General features: G+C 38.5%; 1 protein-coding gene across 7 annotated transcripts in view; it reads right to left on the reverse strand.

The window, feature by feature from the left end:
- Positions 1-2,203: 2,203 nt before the first annotated feature.
- LOC128027371 (ecto-NOX disulfide-thiol exchanger 2) overlaps positions 2,204-25,493 on the reverse strand; it is a 255,254-nt gene continuing 231,964 nt past the window's right edge. For all 7 annotated transcript variants that reach the window (XM_052614932.1, XM_052614934.1, XM_052614933.1 and 4 more), the window contains 7 exons: positions 23,766-23,880; positions 19,174-19,364; positions 13,699-13,839; positions 9,530-9,583; positions 8,570-8,672; positions 6,202-6,287; positions 2,204-2,766 (listed from right to left, as the gene is read on the reverse strand). In XM_052614932.1, the coding sequence (XP_052470892.1) occupies positions 2,635-2,766; positions 6,202-6,287; positions 8,570-8,672; positions 9,530-9,583; positions 13,699-13,839; positions 19,174-19,364; positions 23,766-23,880 (822 nt within the window). In that variant the 3' untranslated portion in view covers positions 2,204-2,634. The remainder of the gene's footprint in view (positions 2,767-6,201; positions 6,288-8,569; positions 8,673-9,529; positions 9,584-13,698; positions 13,840-19,173; positions 19,365-23,765; positions 23,881-25,493) is intronic.

The raw sequence follows: 25,493 nt of genomic DNA on the forward strand, positions 1-25,493 counted from the left end.
TCAGAACATCTGAAAAAAATGGAGGATTCCTGACGGGGGTAAATAAAGTCTACCTGGGGAACAGAAGTACGTAAAAATCACAGCAACACAAAATAATGGTAAAATACCTGTGGCTTGTCGAGGTGAAAACCACAGCCATTTGTCAGAAAAATGACAGTGATGGAGTCCACATAAATGCTGGTGAACTGATGCACACGGTTCTCCGATCTAAGTGCTCTGATGGAGCGGCTGGAGCTTCCCAAAATAGAGGAACGAGGAAAGGAAAATAGGACACGTACTGTACGCTCGCTGCATGACCTTTCGCTGACCCTGCATCTGTGCATGTGTTGTTTGCCTCGTCCAAGTTTAAAAACCTGTAATCCGGTAATAGCTGGATGAGAGTGCGCTGACAAACATATTCTTGCTTTTAATAGATCTGATGCATTTAAAGGAATATTCTGGGTTCAGGTTATATTGAAGCCAGTCTGCTAAAACGACATGTTGTGTTTATGACATAATAGTGTAGCTAAACCCCGCCTCCGCAGAAGATGATCAACACCTGCTTCTACATCACTGCCTGTTTAGCCCCGCCCACCGTTATTCAGTAAATAACGAGAGAGGCATATGCAGGGCTACGCAGAAACCAAACAATAAAGATGCTCTGAAAACAACAAGACGCTGTTTCAGTGCCAAACTGTTGCCTTCCTTCTGATCCCAACATTAGGAAAGAGCAGATTTATTTTATGGTTTTTGATGTAAAAATCTTCAGTGCACCTCAGCTAACAGTACATAATAATAAAAAAAGGCACTTCATGACCCCTTTAAAGAAGTCTTTTATGCTCATCAAAGCTGCATTTATCTGCTCAAAAATACAGTGTAATGTGAAATATTATTGCAATTTAAAATAACTGTTTGTATGTGAATATATTGTAAAATGTAATTTATTTCTGTGATGTGCAGCTGTATTTTCAGCATCATTCATTTTATTCAGCAAGTATGTGCTTGATAGAAAGTGATAGTAAAGATTTGTTTGAATTGTTATAATTAAATTATATATATAGTTCATTTTTTAAAGCAAAATCTGGGTTACAGTGACACTGGAAGTAAATGGGGCCAACTAATGATACCATAAACACACACACACGCACAACTTTTTAACAACCTTAAAACATAAAAACTTTAAAGCTCATGCAATCCAAAATATAGGTGACTTTATAACATTATCAGCTTCCATTAAATCCTTCAAAAATGGGCCCCATTCACTTTAAGTGCCTCACCAAAATTCTGATTTGTATTTCTTTAATTTGATTTGACGAGTTAAAAACACATTTTAGTGGTATTCCACAAATGCTGTTGATTAAACTTCTATTAAGTTGGAATGATGGGACATTTAAAAGAGACCACTGAAATATTCATATTTAAGAGAGAGTCCTTTTTGTAAAAAATGCTCTACTTGTTCATCTTCTGTTCACTTATATTTCAGTCCACCTGGAGTGTCTATATTAAAAATGCATGACAAAAAGACATAATAATGAATTAAGGCTCATTCTACGATGGAAGAAACAATCATTAGCCATTATTAATTCATGTTTGAGAGGCCAAATGTCTGACAAGCATTAGAAACTAATCTTTCATAAACATGGCCCAAGAAAATGGAAAAGGGGCAGTGGGAACCAATCATGTGTAATAAAGCTTTAGTTCCCCTCAGCAATACGTGAAAAAATAACCTTACAAATTGCACAACAGAAGAGCATTAGGGATGCTTGAGTGTGCCGCCGGAAGAGTCTTCTGGAGACGAGACGAGACGAGACGTTCGCTGCTGACTAACAGACAAACACCCACACACACATACAGCGCTCTGATTGTTAATTAGACTTCACAAGCTAAGAGCTGCTCGACGTGTTCACACACAGCCACTACACAGCAAAACACCATATCTAAAGAAGATTCATATGAAAGAACAAACCATTAGAGAAGGGAAACTCTGCAGACCGGCTCAGATCACGTGGGGAAGAGCGGAAGAGTGCTTCTGTGGTCACCAGCTTCAGCAGGAAAAGCCTGAAGGTTTGAACGGACGTGTGTGGCATAAATGCAGCCGAAGTGAGAGGAAATCCCGTCTCTTTATCCCATGATTCCTCTTAATTAGGTTCAGAGGTGCACAGAGTGGAACTTTTGAAGATTTTAGAAGCACACTTTTAAACTATTAAATTAGCCTGCTTCCAGATTTAGTTTCGTCTTTTTATTATTTAAAAATAGCAAGTTATTCAAATGTACATTTACAGGATTCTATGCAACTGTTTTCTGCCGCCTATACAGAAGATAAAAGAAAAAGTGTTTTTTTTTTTCCTTTTTCTCTTTCTTTTTTTTTTTTTACAAATCAGAAGTGAAACAAGAAAATGTATGTTGACAGTTCCAGTCCTCGGTTCAGCAAACCCTCATTTTTACCCGTTGTGTGGTACAAGTGCACGGTCCGTTCATGTGCTGAAACATACTGCACACACACCTCCAGGTCTTGAGTGTTTTTTTGGAGATTTCCACAATAGTGTCTCAATGGGGTGGCCGGACGGACGCGGAGAGCTGGCAGGTGATTGGTTGAGACCCCTCCGGGTCCATCACCCATTTTTGTTTTTCTAGCAGGAACCCAAACCCGTGTCTCTACGCCGTCTTAATGCCATCGAACCCACAGAACTTCCAGCGTTTCTCCAAACTCGCCCCGACTCCCGTCAACTCCTGCTTGAACGTGCAGGGCAGCCGACCCAAAAGAGTCTCCACCTCTGTGGTGCTGATCTGAAACAATGAGAACATCCACCATTAGACCCATACGAACCAATCACGCAGCTCTGAGACTAATATTTGATTCATGTCATTTGTAAATCACATCACAGATGGTTTGAAAGCAGCTTCACGGGACATGCATGGTTTAATGATACAGACTGTATTAAATCAGCTCTGTGATACTGTACTACAGTCACACATTCTGTTATAATGATATGATGCTATCCTTCAACACATTACTGTGGCAGTTAATATAGCTTGTGATTGTAATGATTGCAATCTTTTAAGTCCATCCATTGGTGACATGTTGAGGGTAAAAATTCAAGTTAAATGGCACAATGTTGATTACCACAAATATTAATTACGACTTGCCCTTTTTTTTATTAAAGCAAAAATCTGAGTTAGAATGAGGCACTTATAACTGAAGTGAATGAGGCCAATCTGTAAATTGGTAAATTATTTATTTTTTAAATCTGTAAATGGGTCTTAAAATGACTTAAAGTTACTTTCATCAAACCTGTAGAAACTCTGTAAACTCTCACTGTTTCAATAGCACAGCCACAAGAACAATGTGCATGCTCACATAAATTTAGTGACTGCAAATTCACAGCTCAAACTTTTGAACAATAATAACAGAACAATTCATGTAAGTGCTTTCATAAAATTATATGCTTCACATTTCTGCTTTTAAAATTGGACCCATTTTCATCCCCTCCCTGACTGTGTTTGTTTTTAACAAAATTAGGCATGAGTAAAATTATGTATGCATTATTTGTGTAATTATAAATCAGTATTTAAGTGCTTAATTTATATGCAACCTGACTTACTCCTTTGATACTCATTAACAAGCCACATCTGACCTAGAAATATTGCAGAATCGTATACATTCCATTTTCATTTAATATTTCCCTTGCATTTGACTAAAACTTCCCAGGTTTGAATTTTTGATGTGGTTTCAGATTATCTTAACCCCACTGCATATAAACACACCATGAATCTCAGAACAAACATGATGTGAATTGTGTTCTTCACATGATTGTGACACCCACGTGCGTGTGTGTGTGTGTGTGTGTGTGTTATTTATCTTTATCAATTAAAGCCTCCCACTGGAGCGCATTGTTTTTAGTGAAAACAAGCGGGAGTGTTGATGAAGATATGAAGGCATGTGTGTGCTGCGGAGAGCGAGAGCGTGGGCATCCACAGCCGGAGGGCTTCAACTCAAATCAAAAAAAGATATAGAGGCTCATTTTCACCCTCCATCTGTAAGTGTAAATTAGTCACTGTGTGACAGCAAAAGCAGAGCGAGGAAGCGAGATAAAGCCTGAGAGATGACGGAAAATAAAGAGTAATCAACACTGCACTATAGTGAGATGAGCGTTTTATTTCAGCATTAAACATTTTGGCAGGAAAAGCTTAAGGAATATATTTGAGAACAGGAAGATGAAAACACACACACACACACGTGGGAGATCTGTGTGTGTGGTCCTGCTGTGAGAGTGAGAGCTGTGATCAAGGGCTGTTTACTCAGCAGAACATTAGAATGGCAGGCAGACCGTCATACTTTCAGTGTGTGTGTGTGTGTGTGTGTGTGTGTGTGTGTGTGCAGCAGTAAATATTATATTCAGTCAGAGTGAGTAAACTGTGTGTGTGTGTGTAAATGTTATAATCACGAATAAAAATTTTATGAAAATGGAAACAAGTAAACACACACACACACACATATATATATATTGCCCCATTTTTCATGAGCTGAACTCAAAGATCTAATGCTTTTTCTATGTACACAAAAGGCCTATTTCTCTCAAATATTGTTCATAGATCTGTCTAAATCTGTGTTCGTGAGCACTTCTGCTTTGAACACCTCACAGGTGTGGCATATCAAGATACTGATTAGACGCATGATTATTGCACAGGTGGGCTTTAGGCTGGCCACAATAAAAGACCACTCTAAAATGAGCAGTTTTACTTTATTTATTTATTGGGGGGTCCAAATCCAGTCAGTATATTTTGTGATCACCATTGTTGGTCCACTCCTCTTCAATGGCTGTGTGAAGTTGCTGGATATTGATAGGAACTGGAAAACTCTGTTGTATACACCAATCCAGAGCATCCCAAACATGCTCAATGGGTGACATGTCCGGTGAGTACGCTGGTCATGCAAGAACTGGGATGTTTTCAGCTTCCAGGAATTGTGTTCAGATCCTTGCAACATGGGGCTGTGCATTATCATGCTGCAGCAGGAGGTGATGGTCGTGGATGAATGACACAACAATGAGCCTCAGGATCTCATCACATTATCTCTGTGCATTCAAAATGCCATCAATGAAATGCACCTGTGGTCTTTGTCCATAACATACGCTTGTCCATACCATAACCCCATAGTAAAAACAGTTTAAAAAGAGGACAACAGATGCACTAGTTGAAATGGTTTTCTGTCTTGCATTTTATCTCTCAAAATGATGGATATCATTAAAAATGTGGAGATTAGTAGAAATAACAATGCAACCTCTTATTTGGATGAGGTAAACAAAGATGCTTGGTTTATATTTTTACAGTATGTAATTGTAGGCCTATATAATACATTTTGAAATTGTATTGCATACCTGTCACTGCCATTATTCTGATCTTGTGCTTTTATTCTATTTCTTCTTTTTGTTCTTAACAGCTCAATAGTTGTGGAGTCTATTATGAAATATTGCTCTTGTAAATACTTTTACTTTTTTGTAAATAAATATGTGCACAAATTACAGAGAATTACAGTACGGTGTTCAGTATTGGTTAAAAAAGGATTTAAACATTGGATTTTGATTCGATTTCTTCTCGTTGTTTCGGACGCAATCAAATGTTTCTTTTCTCTGTTTCCTTTTACTCATTAAACTGAAAACAAAAGTCATATTTCACTAGGGTATCTGATTTGTGTGCTTCATCCACCACTGATCAAAGGTCCAAAAAAACAACAACAAAGAGTTAAGAGGCTACTTAAGTTGATCTCAACTGCCTCACAAGAAACACTTGCATATAATCCAAACATTTTGTCATGAACAGCACAAACTTAGTTGAATCCAGCGATTAGTTGTTCTCTTGTGTGGGCCTCGTGACTCAAGACAGTGATTCAGAAAGACCCCGGAGACGCCAGAGTGATGATAGTCACAATTTACTGCTAAATCTGACACATTTACAGCACATTTAATTGTCAGTAAGCACTGCAGCTGCGTTCTTGTAATTGTCACGAATAAAACTCTGAACATAAACTTCAAAGATGTTGTTGTTTTAGGCTGCAGTTTGTTCGACGAAGTGTAGTATCTGTCATCATGGAAAGATTGAACAGCTGCTATCAAGAAGAAAACTACTGAAGCGAAATAAATTAAATAGCATCATTATAACTTACTGAAAATGAGAAGTAAAAATAAAAGGAGTGAAATCTGTGTGTGTGTGTGTGTTTCATACTTTTGTGTCCAGCCGCTGTAAATAGGAGCAGATATATTCAATGCTGGCTCCAAAAGGATGGACATGAAGAAATGTTGAGATGATTCCTGTGGAAGAAAAGCCAAAGATTAATCACTGACACATTTACAGTAAAGTATAAATATAAAATCTGCTCCGAAACCTTTCAGAATCTCATAAATGACTGATTAAAATATAACACACACACACATAATATATAAATAACAAATGACTTTATTTAGAGTAAAGTATATTTATAGACATAAACACATTAGCTAAATATCTAAGTTTGTATGCATTTGTATATTTATTTAAAATATAAATATGTTATTAATAAATATTGTGTTGACAAGTATTGACATTTCCTCCAGCTTGAATGCATTTATTCTAGTCGCATTTTGGCATTGCTTGCTCTGCATACAATACAACACCACCTCAGATCTCAGCCCAAATGAAGTATCTTAAGAAGACGGTGTCTAAATGCGGTTTAAGTAGGCGGCTCGCTTGGTTTTGGAGCAGAGCACTTCTGCGTCAGCGAATGATTCCAAGTCCTTGAGTTGTTTTCCCAGAAGTGGATGTCCTCATCCTCATCGGCTAACTCTGCCTCTTGAACTTTCTAAATGATTATGAGTGTTTAATTGCAGTTTTTAAGCTGTTTGCCATAATCAAGGCTGTTCTTCTGCCTTCCGAGTGCTTCATTCACACACTCAAACATATGGACTAGTAATAACGGCTGCTATTATCACTTCTGGCTCGAATGCGATAGGTGTGCGCTGATAACTAATTATTCTGAACGCATTATGGTCTGATCAGGAAAGCAAGGCAGATCTCCAGAGAGAAGTGCACAGGTGCCGCACAGTCAATACTCCATTAGTCTCGATGGACTATAGATATAGTCTATATATTATAAATGGTTTCAGTGCAGTGTGTTTGGATTACCACGTCTTTCCATTTCCACATTGATCTGAAGCCAAACACGGTTATGTGAAAGAAAATGGACCTTTTATAACATAACACAAAGTTTCATTTATTCATGCATGTCTGCTAGAAGATATAATGCTGTATGTGCTTAAACAAACTCCATGAGATGGGGACTTCATCCAAAAATGTCATCTCATATGCCATTCAAACCCGTGTGGTTTTTTTCCACAAAATGAGAATTCAGCATAGACTATAAAATCAGCACTGAACAGATGCTGTAAACCTTAAAAAATAACAGAAAGCAGCTTATATGACTTGTGTGCTACATTCTGTTCTCATTTGCATATATACATACTGTACACTGGCCATCACATGGCTCTTTAAATTATGCATGCATAATCAATTAAACATCAGATGTTTCAGTCCAATAAGTCGAAATATTACATGCATTAAAAGTTATTCTTATGTTCACTTAAGCAAAAAACATGTTTGATGACTTGAAGGAAGAAATTTTTACAATTGTGCATCAGGTTTTCTATGTTTTTCACTATACTGTGGCATTAGCACGCACATATAGGGTGAATGATATCAAGATTAGAAGAGCTCAGACGCTGTTGCATGCTCTACATTTGTGCACTATCACAACGCACATTTGGACTCTGTTATATCTGGATGTGGGCATGGTATATTCCCCTGTTAGTTCTGACAGGAGCTCCTCCTCAGACACAGCATGAGTTAAAAGAGATCTGACGGAGGAGCTAGAGCTTTCTTCACCAGAGAGCAATGTGCTGGACAACAGCTCGGTCAGCAATCTTTCCGGTCACTGGACTGGAAAATAAGCCAAATAAAATACAAATAAATCCCTGGCAAACATGCGGTGCCAAGCCAATTACACATGCAGAGAATGCCGAAGGTTCTTTACTACACGCCTCCGCATCTGCATTATATCTTCCTCTTATGCCGTGACAATCAATTTCTCATTCCGAAAGCTTGAAAAATGTTTTTTTAGCGTAAACAAATTGTAAACATGATTGACTCGGGGATCTTTGACGTTTTAGCGCCTCTTCACTGCGTGGCGACCTCAGGGTGTGCATTCGTTTTAATAATTCAGCAGTCCAGAGTCAATTATTTCTCCCTTTCTGGCTGTTTCTCAAAATATAGCGAGCTGTCCACCTAGGCAGAATTTTTGGCCATGGATTTTGGCAGCCTCCCTCTCATGCACACACTCCAGCTGTGCTGTGGGTGACATGTTAAAGTTCCTCATTAAAAAGCATCCGAGGTGACTCATTTGAGGCTCATTTGGTCGGGCAATTAACACCTGCACCCTAGTAGACATAGCTGTGGATGATGAAAATAATGAGAACAGGTTTTTTTTTTTTACAGTCTTGTGTCTTATTAGATCAAATGTGAAAAACTCCCAGTTGCCCGTTGTGCCTTCCTTGACGCTTACCCACGAGCAGAGCCTCTCGTTCTGATTTGACGGGGCTGGGGGGGCCTTTCTCCGGCTGGTTCTCCTTCTCCTGGCTGCAGGACACCACGGCCACCGCCGCCTCCTACAGAAGGAAATAACAACACAAGAGAAAGTTGTTTTCTTCTCACAGGCCGTCTGTCCCTCCCCTCATTACCCCGGCCCTCTGATGGGGCTGCAGTCTCCTCGCCCAGTTGTGTCAGAGTGATTTATCCTGCGACAAATAAAGTTCTCCTGCGCTCGATTGGCCTGTAATGATCTGTCATGTTCTGCGAGAGGATGGAGGAGGGGAAGTGGACAACAGAGCTGGGTGTAGGGTGATGCACAGACAGGAAAATGTGGAGAGAAAGAGCAACAGAGTGGAAGGAACAAAAGGCTGGTGCAGAATAATAGAATTATTATTATTTATTTTTTTAATCAATGAATAGTCAGTAAAAGGAGGTGCTTCACCATGGTTCAGCATGGTGTCAGTGGCACATCTAAAACAATTTTAAATCATATTTTTGTGATTTTCTATCAATAACACCAAATTTCAAATTGCATAATATAAATTTAATCTAAAAATAAATTGACAATGGTTTACAAGCATATTAGAATGATTGCTTAAGGATCATGTGACACTGGAGACTGAAGTAATGATGCTGAAAAATACAGAAAAAAAAAAATAGATATTCACTTTGAAAACTGTTATTTTAAATTGCATATATATAGAGTTTTAAATTTAAATTAATTTAGAATTTTAAATGCAAAAAAAAAAAAAAAACCTGATGGTGACGAGCCAAATTCACAATTTTAAAGGAGAACTAAAACTCATAGAACTCTAATGTTATATATAATATTCTAACATTCTATTTTTTTTTCCACCCTTAAAAAGCCTCAGCACACAGAGAATTGTGCCTGTACGAGGTGTGATGAGGATGTGGATGAGAGTCAGAGACTTACGCTGCTGTGATTGGTGCTTTCATCTCCTCTGTCCTCCCGCTCGGCCTTCTCCAGCTACACAATTAAAAGAATGAGAGAGCTGTCAGCGAGTAATATGTCACAGGCTCGCGCTCACACACAGGGAAACTAAAGGACGCGGGACACACCGCGGGGCAGGGAGCCGAATCACAGGCCTGACACGCTGAGAGCCAAAGGTCACGCTTGCAAATGGATTTTTCTAAATGCCAAATAAGCAGCAAAGCTCCAAAGCATTCGTCCTGCTCAGTGAAACTCTAATGAAGCGCAGAGTGAAGCAAGCCATTTCAAGCCGCTCGGCTGATATTAGTAACGCAAACTGATGCTGACGGAATATTTAGACAAGCATCACTATTGTTATTGCTCATGCTTATTGGTTAGGGATCTGAACTAACCACAGATCCATGTATTACACTTTGGATTAGCACCATCTGGGCTACATGCATGAAAGCTATCTCAAATCACGCGGCGTTATTACTTTTCTGAGTCATCTGATTTGTGATTTTGGTCTAGCTATGATAAAACAGGTGAAGAAATCTCATGAAAAACCTAAGCCACATCTAGATATCAGAATATTAAATGGCTTTTTTTATGACTCATGGCAGTATACTTAGGGGCTCCAGAATATAATAAAAAAAAATCATGTAAGAATCATAGGAGGGCCAGGCACCAAAGACATTTTCTTTCTAATTAAATTAAATTAAATTAAATTAAAAACATTATTTTAATTACTAAATAAATGGGTCCAAGTATACACAGATAATAAATAAATATATAAATATTTAATAAATAATAATTAGAATAATAACAATATGTTGTTTAAGGGGTCCTTGTGCACAAAAAATATAAATACATATATAAATGTTTAATTAATAATCAATAGCTGTTTCTAGGCGGTCCTAATACAAAAAAAGAATAAATAATTATCTAAATATTTAGAACTTCTACTCATAATGCATTGTAGTTATTTACTGAACATTTGCATCTTTTATCATATTTCCGTTAAGTAAAAGGCCTGTCGTGGTTTAGAGCTTTTTAATGCATTGAGCAGATTTGGAAACTCTTATGACAGATATTCTAGGACTCTAAAACAAATATTAATGAAGTTTATCACAGCGAGAGACGGAGGAGCAAACACTGAGACACACACGTACAGACTGATGTATGACATACACAACACATTCATCCAGCAGAAAACAATAAACTGCTCTCGCAAGCGACGGGAACAGATCTATAGGAGGAATGGCTGCGTTAAAATTGATTTTCATTTCTTCCATTAATGAGTCTGTCTCAGGTGATTCATCAATGCACACGCTGATGCCTCGAACCCTCCTTCAGCACGGATCAGCGGTGCTGAGATAACCTCCGGCGCAGACTGCCAATCAAACACATGCAGACGTTTCTTCCTCTCTTCCTGCTCTGAATGATGAGTAGCTGATCAACCATTTCCAAAATGATTAGTCTCGGAGGTGATAAAGCCCAAACTTAACCTAAAACGATCCGCTCTACGGTACCAGATACGAAAAAAAGTGAGATAAGAACATCTGTTTGTACAAGATAACATGCTATCAAATTAAGGGCATGAATCATTTAGCCTTCTCAAATTGTCATTACCTTTTGGAAGTTAAATTTGAAACGCAATCTGATTTAAATGTCACTTTTCCTGAGTTTCATACACGAATGAGCAGTTTTTTGCACGTTTGTTGGGAACAGTCCCCTAGGCAGCACAGTGACCAGGTTTTCCTGAATAAGACCTGAACGTTTCAAGAGAACCAAACGGAAGATTGTTTTGCATTTCATGGAAAAATCTTTCAACAGAAGCTATATGCCAATGGTGTGGAAGGTGCATGATTTTGCAAGGAGTGTTTTCTTCCTCACTTCAAGATTGCGTGATATACAACACCATCAAGAGCACAACACACCGGTGTGAGAGTGCAAATGCATGTCAGCATGAATCGAATACAGTGTTAATAGATCAGTAACGATCAGAACAAAAAAAAAAAAAGAGATGACATTGAAATGTGAAATATTATTAGAAAGATGATTCAAAACTCTTTGTGACTATAACTATGGAGATGATCAGCTCAAGAGCGAGGATAAAATTCACCAAAAAATATTCTAAAACAGTTTTAGTTTTAATTGGGTGGGTTTAATAAATATTTAAAATGGCTATTAAAAAAATATTATACAATTGTAGAATTTGTTTTTTTTTAATGATATTAGAACAATTTAATTTTAGTTATATTAACATAATTTTTTTTTAGAGTTTTTTAATTATGTTAATATAAATAATATTTAGTAATTCTACTGTAATATACACTCTAAACCTGTGGTTTTAATTGGATAATTTTATTATTATTATTTTTTTTTTTAATAAAATTAGAACATTAAAATTTTTTGGAATTTTACATTTAAAATTTTTATAATAATATAATATCATAATTTTGGTTATTGACATAATGCTAAAAAACTCTAATATGAAAGCTCTACAACATTAAACTAATATATATTCTTTTATTTTAGTTTATATATCCATCCATCCATCCAACATCCATCCATCCAACCAACATCCATCCATCCATCCATCCAACATCCATCCATCCATCCATCCATCCATACAACATCCATCCATCCATCCATCCATCCAACATCCATCCATCCATTCAACATCCATCCATCCATACAACATCCATCCATCCAACATCCATCCATCCAACATCCATCCATCCATACAACATCCATCCATCCAACATCCATCCATCCATCCAACATCCATCCATCCATCCATCCAACATCCATCCATCCATCCATCCATCCAACATCCATCCATCCATACAACATCCATACAACATCCATCCATCCATCCAACATCCATCCATCCATTCAACATCCATCCATCCAACATCCATCCATCCATCCATCCATACAACATCTATCCATCCATCCAACATCCATCCAACATCCATCCATCCAACATCCATCCATCCATCCATACAACATCAATCCGCCCATCCATCCATCCATCCATCCATCCATCCAACATCCATCCATCCATTCAACATCCATCCATCCAACATCCATCCATCCAACATCCATCCATCCATTCAACATCCATCCATCCAACATCCATCCATCCATCCATCCATACAACATCTATCCATCCATCCAACATCCATCCATCCATCCAACATCCATCCATCCATCCATCCATCCATCCAACATCCATCCATCCATCCATCCATCCAACATCCATCCATCCATCCAACATCCATCCATCCAACATCCATCCATCCAACATCCATCCATCCATCCATCCAACATCCATCCATCCATCCATCCAACATCCATCCATCCATCCAACATCCATCCATCCAACATCCATCCATCCAACATCCATCCATCCATCCATCCATACAACATCTATCCATCCATCCAACATCCATCCAACATCCATCCATCCATCCATCCATCCAACATCCATCCATCCATCCAACATCCATCCATCCATCCATCCATCCAACATCCATCCATCCATCCATCCAACATCCAACATCCATCCAACATCCATCCATCCATCCATCCAACATCCATCTATGTGTTGAATTTATCCCGGTCTATTTAAAAGTACCAGAGGTTCATAGTACATTAGTAGTAGTTATATATTTTCATTGCTGTGTTAGCATCTATTGCTATTTTCATATCAGCACAGATAGATAAGAGAGGTCGTGAACCACTGTTTTAAACACATGACCTGCATTATTTTATAAACATCCCCACTGCATCATTTCCATCTTATCTCTGAAATTATGCCTGTTATGTTTACGCATTAATATGAAAGCATTCAAATGTCTGCGTGCTTGTAAACAGGGGAGTCTAATGCAAGAATTTCACACTGTTTTTCTCGGTTTCAAACATCGAGACTCATCCTGAGCTCATGTTATTTTAATTAGAGCGCAGGGAATCAGAAATATTCCCGTTCTGATCTGAATCCCTGGAGAGCGTTCAGTAGGACAGACTCATTAATACACGCCGTCCTCACACTGACAGCCGTCTCACCTCGTCCTCCTCATCAGACAAAACACAGCAAATCCAGACTGAGTTAAAAGAACAAAGACACAACACAAGCACAGACGGGACGTCCGTCTGTAACTCACGGGCAGAGCGTGTGATGTGGGCAAAGCTTGAATCCGGTCTTTCAGACTCTGGATCTGGCTTTCCAGCTGTTGTTTTTCCTCCGAGTTCTTCTCCAGCTCCGTCTCTCTCTGTTTCAGATCCTCGCGAAGTTTGAGCAGTTGCTAGAGAAACGGCACAAAAGAAAATCGACGACATTAAAAACACATAAAAAGAGACACGCTTTATAAGAAGCTCAAAAGGCCTGACGCTCCATGGAGATCAGTTCTTCCGTTTTTAAAGTGAACACGCTGTGCATCATCTCTTTGATGCCAGTCTGGGCTGCTTCATTAAACTGAGTGTTAGGATGTGTGAACATCAATGGCTTTTGCTTAAAACTTAGTGAGATGTCTACCTGTTCCAATAGGTCAAGATATGGCTGGTTAGAATGGAGCTGCTAGCTGATGTAGTAACTATCTTATTCTAAACCCAAAAGGCATTGATGGCATACTGTATGCAAGCAGTGCCCAATGTATATATATTTTTAATTATAATTTATTTTTTTATTTTTTAGAGGGCTCTTAAAAGCATGAAATGCATTTTCAAGGTCTGCTGCCTTTGATATCACAGCTAGGTGCTGGATCCAAAATGAACACTCACTAAGTGCCAAATAAGATTTAACATGGGCTTTGGTGGGTAAATAAAACAGAGTTACTTGCCAGTTGGCTAGTGCATTCATGTGGAACTGCCATTTTAATTGAATGATAGGGTGATTACTGTTGATTGTGAGAGACATGGGATATTGAAATAACAAAAAAAAGATGCAATTTTATTGGCTCATGTACATCATATACAGAGTAAAAAATATTTTTTGCAGTTATAAATAAAACCTTTTGAAGTTTGACTAATGTGACTGCAACTACATCCTGTGCCAACTGAATAACTGCTATTGAGATGTATTATGTAGACATCCTTGACCTAGACAAGCCTTCGATACCCAAATACGCTGTCTTTTGACTGCTCACCAGGGTTTGAGACGTCTTGCTATCAAATCACTGTTGATTTGTCATGTCTTTGTTGAATATGACTTCATTTGATTACTTCTAGCTCATAAAGACATTTCACCAGTATGCACCTGATATGACAGATATTCCCTGACCTCTGGAGGTGATTTGCAAAGTGACATTCAGAAACAGGAGGGAAAATATTTGGAAAGTGTGCATTTCAGTTAGAGACAAGTAAATAGATGTTGTGCCTTGAGGATGACTGTAGCGGCCCAGATGAGGAACTGATTAAATCTAAAGCTGGACACACACACGCACACACGCACACACGCACACACACACACACACACACACACACACACACACACACACACACACACACACACACACACACACACAACCAGCCTCAGCAACAGAGTAGTGTGTGCCCACTGAATCTATGTAAATTAATATATATATATCCATGTCTCTGTCAAAAAGGTCTAATTAGTAAATGTTAGTTAATGCAAAGGTTGGAGACGGGGTAGCTGCAGGTCGGAGTAATGGGTGTAGCAAGAGGTGGCATGACAAAAGGTGAATGCTACAACAGAAACTAACCCCTAACCCTAACTAATTAGAAAGACCTTTATCCACAGCCCTATCTTTCGCCACTGCTCCCGCCTGCAGCTATCCCTGCTTGAAAGGTAGCAGGCTTGCCTTCCAGTGGCTTTACTTTTGCTGTTCCTTCAGCGCCATCTGCTGTCAGAGACTGAATGTGCTTGTTTACATCAGTGTGTGCGTGCCTATTCGATACAGCAATACAGCACTGTTGTGTATTTTAACCAGATGATGGGAAAAGTATTCTTAAAAGGCATTCTAAAAATCAGAATAATAAATTATTATTCACAGAATTTTGAAGTGCCTATGATACATGTGAGAATGCTGTTCATTGATTACAGGTCTGCATTTAATACGGTAATCCCCTCCAAACTCAGCCAGGCTGTGTCGTGTGCCACCTAAAATATGGAACTAAACAACCAGAATACTAAGGAGATCACTGTGGACTTCAGGCGGACTTGGAGACATGCACACACACCCATCTACATCAACAGAGCTGTAGTGGAGCGTGTGTTCAGTTTCAAGTTCTTTGGCATCCACATCTCTGATGACCTCACCTGGTCCGTTAACACCTCCACCCTTGTCAAAAAGTCAAAGCAGTGCCTTTACTTCTTACGGAGCCTAAATAAAGTTCACCTGAGTTCCAGGATCCTTGTGGAATTCTACCGCTGTATTCTCCATTGAGAGCATACTCACATAACTTCTCCGTATGCACAGACTGCACATTGTTCAAGCTATTACACTGTAAACTGTCTAAAGTTGTTACTGTACAAACCACAGTATACTATTTATATAAAAATATCATTGCACTACTGTTATTTTGCATAGAATAACAATATTGTTTGTTTAACAATACTTTTGAACACTCACCCAACTGTATTTATTATCACTGTTTTTATGTTACTGCTGTTCATAATGTGTATATAATCCTACATTGCTCTGTTCATAATGTACATATGATTCCTATTTATATTCTGTATATACTCTGCTCAATACTGTATATTGCAACTCCACTGTACATTCTGTAAATCATAACTTCACTTACTCTGCACTTTTATGTATATAAAACACTATATTCTTGCACTTCTGGTTAGATGCTTACTGCATTTCATTAGCTCTGTACTTGTACTGCATAATGACAATAAAGTTGAATCAAATCGAATCGAATCTAATCTAATGTAATATAATAACAATGTGCTGCAGATGGGAATACAGATGGCAAATTACTTTTTGCCTGGTAGATGGACAAAATAAAAAACAGTAAAATAATACATTTGATGTTATACAAATATACACTACCATTCAAAATATTGGGGTCTGTAAGATTTTTTTTACTTACTGAATTGATCAAAGAGAGATGGTAAAGTTCTATTTAAAATAAATGCTGTTCTTTTGAACTTTCTACACTAATACTAAAGTAATTACTGTAATATTAAATACTAATTTTTTCAACACTGATGATAAGAAATGTGTTTAAGCAGCAAATAAATATAGCTCTGGTGGGCAGATCAGACGTCCTTTGAACAGCAGTTAATGTAACAAAAAATAATTGAGTGTAATGATTTCTTTCTTGTTTTTTTTTTTTAAATGAGAGAAATAGACATTTTTAGGAAAATAAATAAATAAATAACTAAACAGAACATGATTTACTCAGGTAGCACGTTATGTAACAACTTTTCTCATTCCTCGTTTCCCCAAACTCTGTTTCCAAGCATGCTAATTTGTTGACAAACCTAATAAATCAGAAGCCACGAGGTGCTGAAGACTGCTCCGATTTCTCATTACTGATCGTGCTCAGCATTCAGAAGCTAGGAGCGATCTCAGCTACATAAACTGTGGTGATGTAACCTTTTTGTTTGCCTTCATGGCCTGTTCCTCATGAATAAATCAGACGAGGGTGAGTTTAACACGCTCTGAGTGCAGGAGCGAGAACGTCTCCGCAGCCTCGCATGCCATTTGAGAGTGATTCAACTTGGAGAAATGGCCTGAGCTGTACACTTCATGTGACAGAATAATATGCTCGCCAGAGATCAGAGAACACTCCTGTTTCTAACTCGAACAAATCGCTCAGTGTATGCCTCAGATGTGACCCGTTCAGTAAGCTCATCTCACGCCACAGCAAAGTTCAATACGCAGAATCCCATCATGGTTCATTAGCGGCAGGTGCGCACCTTCAAAGTGAGACAAACGCCTCTCTCAGAACGGGTCTCCTTCATGGCCTAATGACGCTCACATGACAAGGACAAAGCCGTGTGGAACATCTGCATGTGCTGTGCTTACAGGACGAAAACAAGGCTGACCAGGATCCTCTGTATTCTATTGATAGATACAGTAAAGACAGATCCAAATATAGACAGAACATGGGACAGATTTGACCCAGCCCATGTGAGTTTGGATTGTGTGAATGCACCATTTGGGAAAACAAATCTAGCTGAAAATCCCCCTCAGATCTCTAGGTCACTCTGAGCGGTGAAGAACAATGGAGGACGATAGCGGAAGACTGTTCTAAAAATAGCGCCAGTCCTCAAGAGAAGATAAAATAACGTTTGATAAAAGAGATGAAAGTACTTTATGGGTGGGAGACGTCTACTGTTTGTGCCCATGTGGGCAGACGAAATTTCCATTTTCAGCATCTCGTGTTTATTATTGTATGTGTGTGTGTGTGTGACTGATGACCTGGATGATCTGTAGAAAAATTTGGTGTTTCGGCTCAGGACTCCCCTGCGGTTAAACTGTTCACACATAACAACACAGTTTTCACCCAAAGTGAGGAAACAGTAGGTGTGTGAGACTGTAAACACACAGATGAGTGACGGCTCATGGATCACCCCATGCTGGTTTTAATACGACAACTTTTTGGTTACTGGCACTGATCTTTTTCAAAAACCTCCAGAATCTCAGCATGGAGTTCAACACCACAAAAAAATATTTCTGTTTTTTTTTTTTTTCAGTGAAAGTATCTAAACAACCTAAGACTAGGCTTAAAAGAGGCGGGAAAACTGTCTCATTGAGGTAAAAAATTAAAATAATAATAATAACATGATAACACATTATTGAAGCCTTTATGTCTAATGCATTCATAAATAATTGCATCCAAAGTTAAAATTCATTATAATATTGGAAGATTTGTTAGTCATGTATTTTAATGCATTATACTTTCTATAATATATTATAACTGTGGTTAAACATGATCTTTCAAAAATTATTCTAACATGCTGATTTGCTTCAGCATATTTATTATTATTATTAAAGTTAAAAACAGTTAATATTTTGTGGAAACCATGACACACAACTGTTCAAAGGTTTGGGGTAAGATTTTTTTTTTAAGCAAAAAGAAATGAATACTAATATTCAGCAAGGATTCGAAATTGTCAGCTAATACATTTACAATGTTACATAAGATTTATATATCAAATAAATACAGCTCTTTTAAACTTTCTACTCATCAAAAAATCCTGAAACAAATGTATCACAGTTTCACTAAAATATGAAGCATCAAGATATTGATTATAATAAGACCCATTTTTAATAACTTAGCGCCCATATTAACTTATAGTAATTAAGAACAAATTCAGCATATTAGAATGATTTCTGAAGGATCATGTGACACTGAAGACTAATTATATTTAAAAATATTCTAAATAGAATACAGTTATAATATTAATTTATAGTTGGTACGATATTATTGCATTTTAATAAAAAATGCAATTGACTGTAAGACTGCACCAGCCAGCCAGAAGTCCGAGTTATATTTTAATTAAAAGGTGAATAATTTTTTTTAAGAGAAGAAAGAAAGAAACTTATTCATTGTTTATAATATCAAATTCATTGACTTTATTTTAAGGATTTCTAGACAATTTTACTGGAAAGGAGACAAAAACACTGAACACAAATGATTTTCTGTGTGTGTGTGTGTACCTTCTGCATGCCCTGCAGAGCCTGCTGCAGGAAGCTGAGCTGCTGCTGGCGGGTGGTGTCCTCCTCGCTGCGCTGGGGCTGCACTTTACCCTGCTCCTGTTTCAGAAGCTCCACCTCATTCCTGTAGGCGTCCAGCTGACACCGCAGACTGTCGTTCTCTTCTTTCAGAGCCTCCACCTGAGCCAGCGGCCCTGAAAGGCCAAAGAGAGAGAGAGAGGAGGAGAAATATGAAAAATGACAATTGCACTGGCGACAGGAAAGGGAAATAAGCAGACAGAGACACACGCACGAAGGACGCAGGGGTGAAAACCAATAATGGAACAGAAATAGAAGAAGTGCATATTAAGAGTTGTGTGAACAGTAATAAGTCACGGGAAGGTCTTGAAAGGGTAAAATGAAATAAAGGAAACAGTGTTCCTCAAAAGCTGCTTTGGGAATTCTGCTGATGGACCGAGATGAAAGGACCCTTAGTACCACTGCTGCGTTCCTTTTGCTTTCAGAGGCTAATTAGAGAGGATTAAATGGAGAGGAAGTGTTTTACTTAATGCTTGACTTAATGTACCATGGGCATTGTTATCAAACGACTGTAATTAAAACAGACGCAAAAGAGTTCTTTACACTGAGACATTCCGTCATTCAGCTGTCTCTTAACATCCTGATGATCAGAGACGCCACCTCTGCTCCGCGTCTAGAGGAAGGAGATAACGGGATTATGCCGAGAGGCGTGTGCCTCTCAGATTGGGCGGGGAGAGGGGGAACAGCCGGGCGCCTGATCGCGAGGCTGATGAAGGATCTTTGCTTATGCGGCTCTGAAGAGGGAGAGGTTGAGTGACTGAGTGACGTGGGTGAAAGATAAGGAAAAGCCAGGTTGAGCTATGAACTCTGCTGAAAGTCTGCAGGGAACACACATCATTACCTGTTTCAGCTCTGGTCCAAAACCGAGCGAGCTGCCTACCCAGACTGCATTTTAAATTTCCCAAAAGGTAGGCAGCAATGGTATTCTGCATTTTAAGTTAACTGTTTTAGTCGGATTCAAAGGGGAACAATGAATCCATCCCTCATGAAGAATACAATCTCTGAATTTGGTTCCAAGGTGGAGGATATGAGAAATATTGACTGTAAAGATACTGGCATTTCATTGAATACTTATAAGTACTGATAAATATAGTTTCATAATATATATCTTTCAGATCATCTGAATGAGCTTAGTATTTTTTCATGCTTAGAGCATCATGTTGTTAGCGTGGCAAAATCTGAAAGCTTTTGCAGGGGAATTCACCCTTTTCTAGGCATTTGATTGACAGGTGATCTGACCAATAATAATGCCAAATCTGCAATTTTGTCAGAAAACCACAACAACAAACAAACAGGAGAGTAGATTAACTTGATTGAAAAAAAAAATGGCGTGTATTGGCGTCTTTCCGCCCATGAAACAAAAAAAATCTTCTGATGTTCCTTCATGTTTATTTCATGCTATAACTAGTAAAGAGGAAGAGATGATCAGTTAATGTGTTGCTGAAACTGAGGCGCTACAGAAATCTGTCTTACCACACCTTAAAGAGTCACAAAATGGTATTATTTGTTTGAATTTCTTAAAAAATTACAAAATTTGAAAGCTGAGACATTGTTTCATATCAAAAGTTGGCATTGCCATGTTGTCAGTGTCCTCTTTTCACTGCGTACGAACACTAAAAAATCAGATGAGTAAGAAGTAAGAAAGTTGATGTTGTGACTTCTGTATGATCATTTATCGCTACACTATTAACAACAGACTTCAACTTTTTTTGCCCCGCAAAATTTATTTTGCCACCAGAATGTGACTTTATTGGAATCAACTAAGTCAAGTCTCTGAAGTCAAGTGTTGAAGTCAACATTCAGAGTTGCATCTGAATCATTAACTTTGACTTCTTTTTTTAATCGCTTGTCTATGTAAACATATCTTACAGCAAAAGTATAACATTTTTACCATGCTATTTGCAGGTAAAGTTCGTTTATCTTTGAGAAATGGCTCTAGAGATCCGTGAAGTTTTCACAGTGGCCATTCTCTTGCACTAGACCAGGGATCCTCAAATCTGGACCTCGAGATCCACTTTCCTGCCGAGTTTGGCTCTAACCTTAATCAAACACACCTGAGCATGCTAATCAATGTCTTTGGGATCATTAGAAAATCACAGGCAGGTGACTTTGATCAGGGTTTGAGCCAAACTCTGCAGTGCATTGGACCTCCAGGGCAAGATTTGAGGTCTACAGCACTAGACCGAGCCCAATGGAATGGCAATTCACACAGGATGCAACAACACATCCTTCATGAAGGTAGCTGCCGTGTTTCTGTGTTTTGTCTGGAAGCATGTTTGGTGAGGGAAAGAAATTGAGAGACAGAGAACAAGAGTGAGACAGATACAGAGACACAGACAGAAAGGGAGGAAAGCTAGCAGTTTTTATTGATTGGTCACATCAAGTGGCTGTCTTCATAACCGTCCAGTTCACCTTCCCCAACACGGCTCTATCGACCTGTGCTGCCCAGGGGTGCTAGCAGTAAAGAAAGATGCTCCCGTTTGCAAACTGTACTACAGCTATTGTCAGAAGACACTTGCCCGTTATCATTGATTAACTCTGGGGGAAAATAAAAGCAAACATGTTGGGATGCAGTGAAGATGGAGGTGAATCTGCTTCAAGTTAATATGGCTTAAACTCACACTGAGATTAGAATGAGCCACTCCCCTTCTTTACAGAGGTTGCTCATCTTACTGGCAGGTATGGCATATTTGTTTTCATGAACTCAGTGGGTGTTGAATTACCTCCTTCATTAACCGTGTGGATCTCCTGCCCTTTCTATCCTGTGACATCCTTTCAGATATCTGACAACCCACTGACAATGATTGTTATCATTGTTTTCTAATAACTAAGGTCGCAGTTGAGAAGATGCAGGAATCAAACCTGGTAAAATGTATAATTCCATTTGCATATATTTTCATACTAATGAGGGACTCTCTGTTACACTGGAGAATCTCTAATAGTTATATTCAAATTTCATGAGTTAAGCGGCACATATGTGGAGCCAAAAAGGGTCTCACTTCAAATTGTCTGTAAAGAGGGTGTGTGAGGGACTGTGTGTAAGCTAAGTGGTCTCAAGATGACAAGTGATCATTTTACGCTATCCCATGATTCTCTGTCCTGAGCAGTAGGACAGGGTATCGAATCAGATGTCCCGATTCGATTTCGATTCACAAGCTCTCAATTTGATTCTCGATTTTTAAACAATAATAGGGCAATATAAAATGTTCTTCTTCAATTTTTCTGGTAATCAGATGAAGGCGTAAAACAATTTAATTTATCCTAATCAAATGTAAAAAAAAAAACGTCTACTGTTTGGCAAACAAAGTGCTACACAACAGAGGTAAATGGTAATTTAAAAAAAAAGAAGAGAAAAGGGATTATTCCTTTAAAAATAAAGAATTATTAATATTTATTAGTAGCATTGTTGTTACATTGAGTCTTAAGACTGCTTAATAGTAATATATTTTTGACAGTTTATTCATGTTTAAATGCAAAATTGCCTTGAGGAACTTGCAGCCATTGTGTATGTGATATGAGGGTAGTTTTGTCAATTACACAAATTACAATTACACATCTTCTTTTAAATGTTTGCTGAAATAAATATCGGAAAAGATCGATTCACAGCTTTTGAAAATTGATATCAAATCGGCGTCATTTAAAAAAAAACAGATTAATCGGAAAAAAAAGTAAAATTCTCTAAAAGTAGTTTTTTTGTGACAGGCAACAAGTAGTTTTTTTGTGACAGGCAACCAGAAAAGAACTGGAAGAACAGCTGGCAGACTATTGCTCAGCTCGGCAGAACCACATTAAGGAAACCACAGGGGGTTATGGGAATAGTGATACAAAAATTACACTGTTCCTCCATGATTTAATTGGATGCCCACAGACAGATTTGATTTAATCTGCTCACATGAGAAAGTAAAATCACTAATATAACATGCTGGTGTTGGAACCGTGGCCTATTGCTCATGTGGGTGGTGCACATATGAATAAATATATTTGCATACATATAAGTTTTAAACTCAAGATTTAAGAATTCCCGGGTCTGGTTATGCTGTGACAAAAAAAGCCACATTTAGTAATTGATATTTATGTCAAAATTGTTTTCTGATACAAAAAGATTCAAAACCACTTTGAGGCCTCACAGGAAAGGCAAATAATATGAGCTTCATTAGTTCCTGAGGGCATGTTTATTGAAAAAAACAAGAAAAAGTTGGAGAAAAGTGCTAGTTACACAGTCTGAATCCAGATATATATCAAGGGTCATTAAACAGTTGGAGCTTTCTATGAAGCTCATTTCTTTTTTCGCTCTTCATTTATACTGTGAAAATTGCCTGGTTATTGCTTCTATCTGCAAATGTATCAGCACTGTGTGATCTGAAAAAAGGTTCCTTATAAAACTGATGAATCACCAGTGGATTCAAACTATATGCAGTTGGTGCACCGAAGCCTCTTTAAGACAATGGAGAATTCAGATTGTGCTGCTTTAAGAAAAATTACTATCTTTTAGAATGTCAATCTGGAATGGTGGATACCTGAATCATCCGAATCCTTGCTTTCCAGCGCGTCCTCCATGTCATCATCCGACATCTCCATTTCCTCCTCCCTCCGAATACCCATCAGCTCTTCATTGTGGATGTTTCTGATCTCCTGTGAATGAGATAAATAGAGTCTATAATCCCAACCACTGCTGGATGTTCTCTCACATTTGATTAACACATGAAATATATGAGCCGGAAATGTAATAAGCCATTCAATCAGATTGTAAAAAAGAGATTGGACTCGTCAAGTGCTATAAAAGCAGGCGGAGATACTCCAATGGTATCGATGCAGAGAGGCACCTGATGTTGACTGACCTTGTCTATGCGCGCAGTCAAACATTACACAAGAACTCTTAATGTGTTATAATGGCTGCCAGTGGGGCTTAAAAGTGGCAGAAAGTGATTGCACAGCCACCACAGATCGGCAGGTCTGGGCAGGGGCAGATGAAGCAGATGTCTAGGCATGGGCGCTGCCCTGTGGGCACTCCTGGTGGGGGAGTTCTCTGCCTAATGAGGCATGCACACAGCAATCAGATAAGGCTGTGCAAAGACACAACATGACCACCACAGGGAGAGAGAGACTTACTCTCTGATAACAAACAAAAGGCCTGGCAGAAAAATTACCATCTGTCTAGCACAGTAACACATGATCTCACTGAGAATTACAGAGGTCGAGCAGGTAGTGCGAAAGCAAACAGGCCCATCTGCCTAATCAGGAGAGGGATAGATGATGTGGGGCGCTTTACATTTTTCTCCAAACTTTAACACAGGACGTCTAGCTGCTTACTGTATAAATTGTCTGTGACTGAATTAAGGTAATCTAGGCAACTGCAAATAGCCATTTGCTTGGGATAACAATCAGCTTGAAATGAGGAGAACCTCCAGTACTGACTGGACATATTTCTGTCTCAAAACCAACACTTACTGAAGCTTTGTTTATGCTAGAAATAGCCAGAAAAACTTGCAGGGTAGCTCAAGAAAATGAGTATGAAAATCCTCTAAATTCGGCTAAGCCTGAATATAGCTCTGATTCAACAACTCATCCTCCGCCGCCATCTTACCATCACATTTACGAGAGAAGCACAGAGAGGGTCCAAACAGCTCCAAGGGTGAGAAGCAAAGTAAACATAGTTTAATAGTGTGTCATCTATTACCTATCACTTGCTGTCACCTGTTCCAGATAAAACTAACCAGATTCAGGAGTGAAGCAACCTCCTCCTACAGCAAAGGATATTTAAATGGCACTAATGGGCTCTTTTATAACATAAACATTTCAAGTGTGAGGTTCAAAGGCTTGTGAAAGCTTGCCATATTTCTGAAGCCCTGCATTGTCATACTAGAGTGATTCCAACAGTTTTGAGGGCGGCTCTTCTCAATACATAATGTAAAAGGTAAGAGAGGCCTGCTAACTCTCTCTTCTTCTCAAATGAGGCTTCAGCATATTGTGACAGCATAGAGAGCTTGCGGTCATAGCCACAGTGAAGCTAAAAGCAGAATGGCAACCCGGGAGTGAGGAGAAGATCATATCAGAGTCAAGTGGTCCAAGGATAGGGCAAATGAGGGATTGGAGGAGGAAAACAGCAAGTGAAGACTACATCAGCTTCTTGAAATGAACAAGGAATATTAGGGTTGCTGCATACACTTTCTTGTCATCTGATGGGAGAAATGAAAGAGGTGAAATAAGAGGAACTCAATAAAAGAGAAAGCTCAATAAGGACAAAC

The sequence above is a fragment of the Carassius gibelio genome, chromosome A14, assembly GCF_023724105.1.
Source record: "Carassius gibelio isolate Cgi1373 ecotype wild population from Czech Republic chromosome A14, carGib1.2-hapl.c, whole genome shotgun sequence".
Classification (NCBI taxonomy): domain Eukaryota; kingdom Metazoa; phylum Chordata; class Actinopteri; order Cypriniformes; family Cyprinidae; genus Carassius; species Carassius gibelio.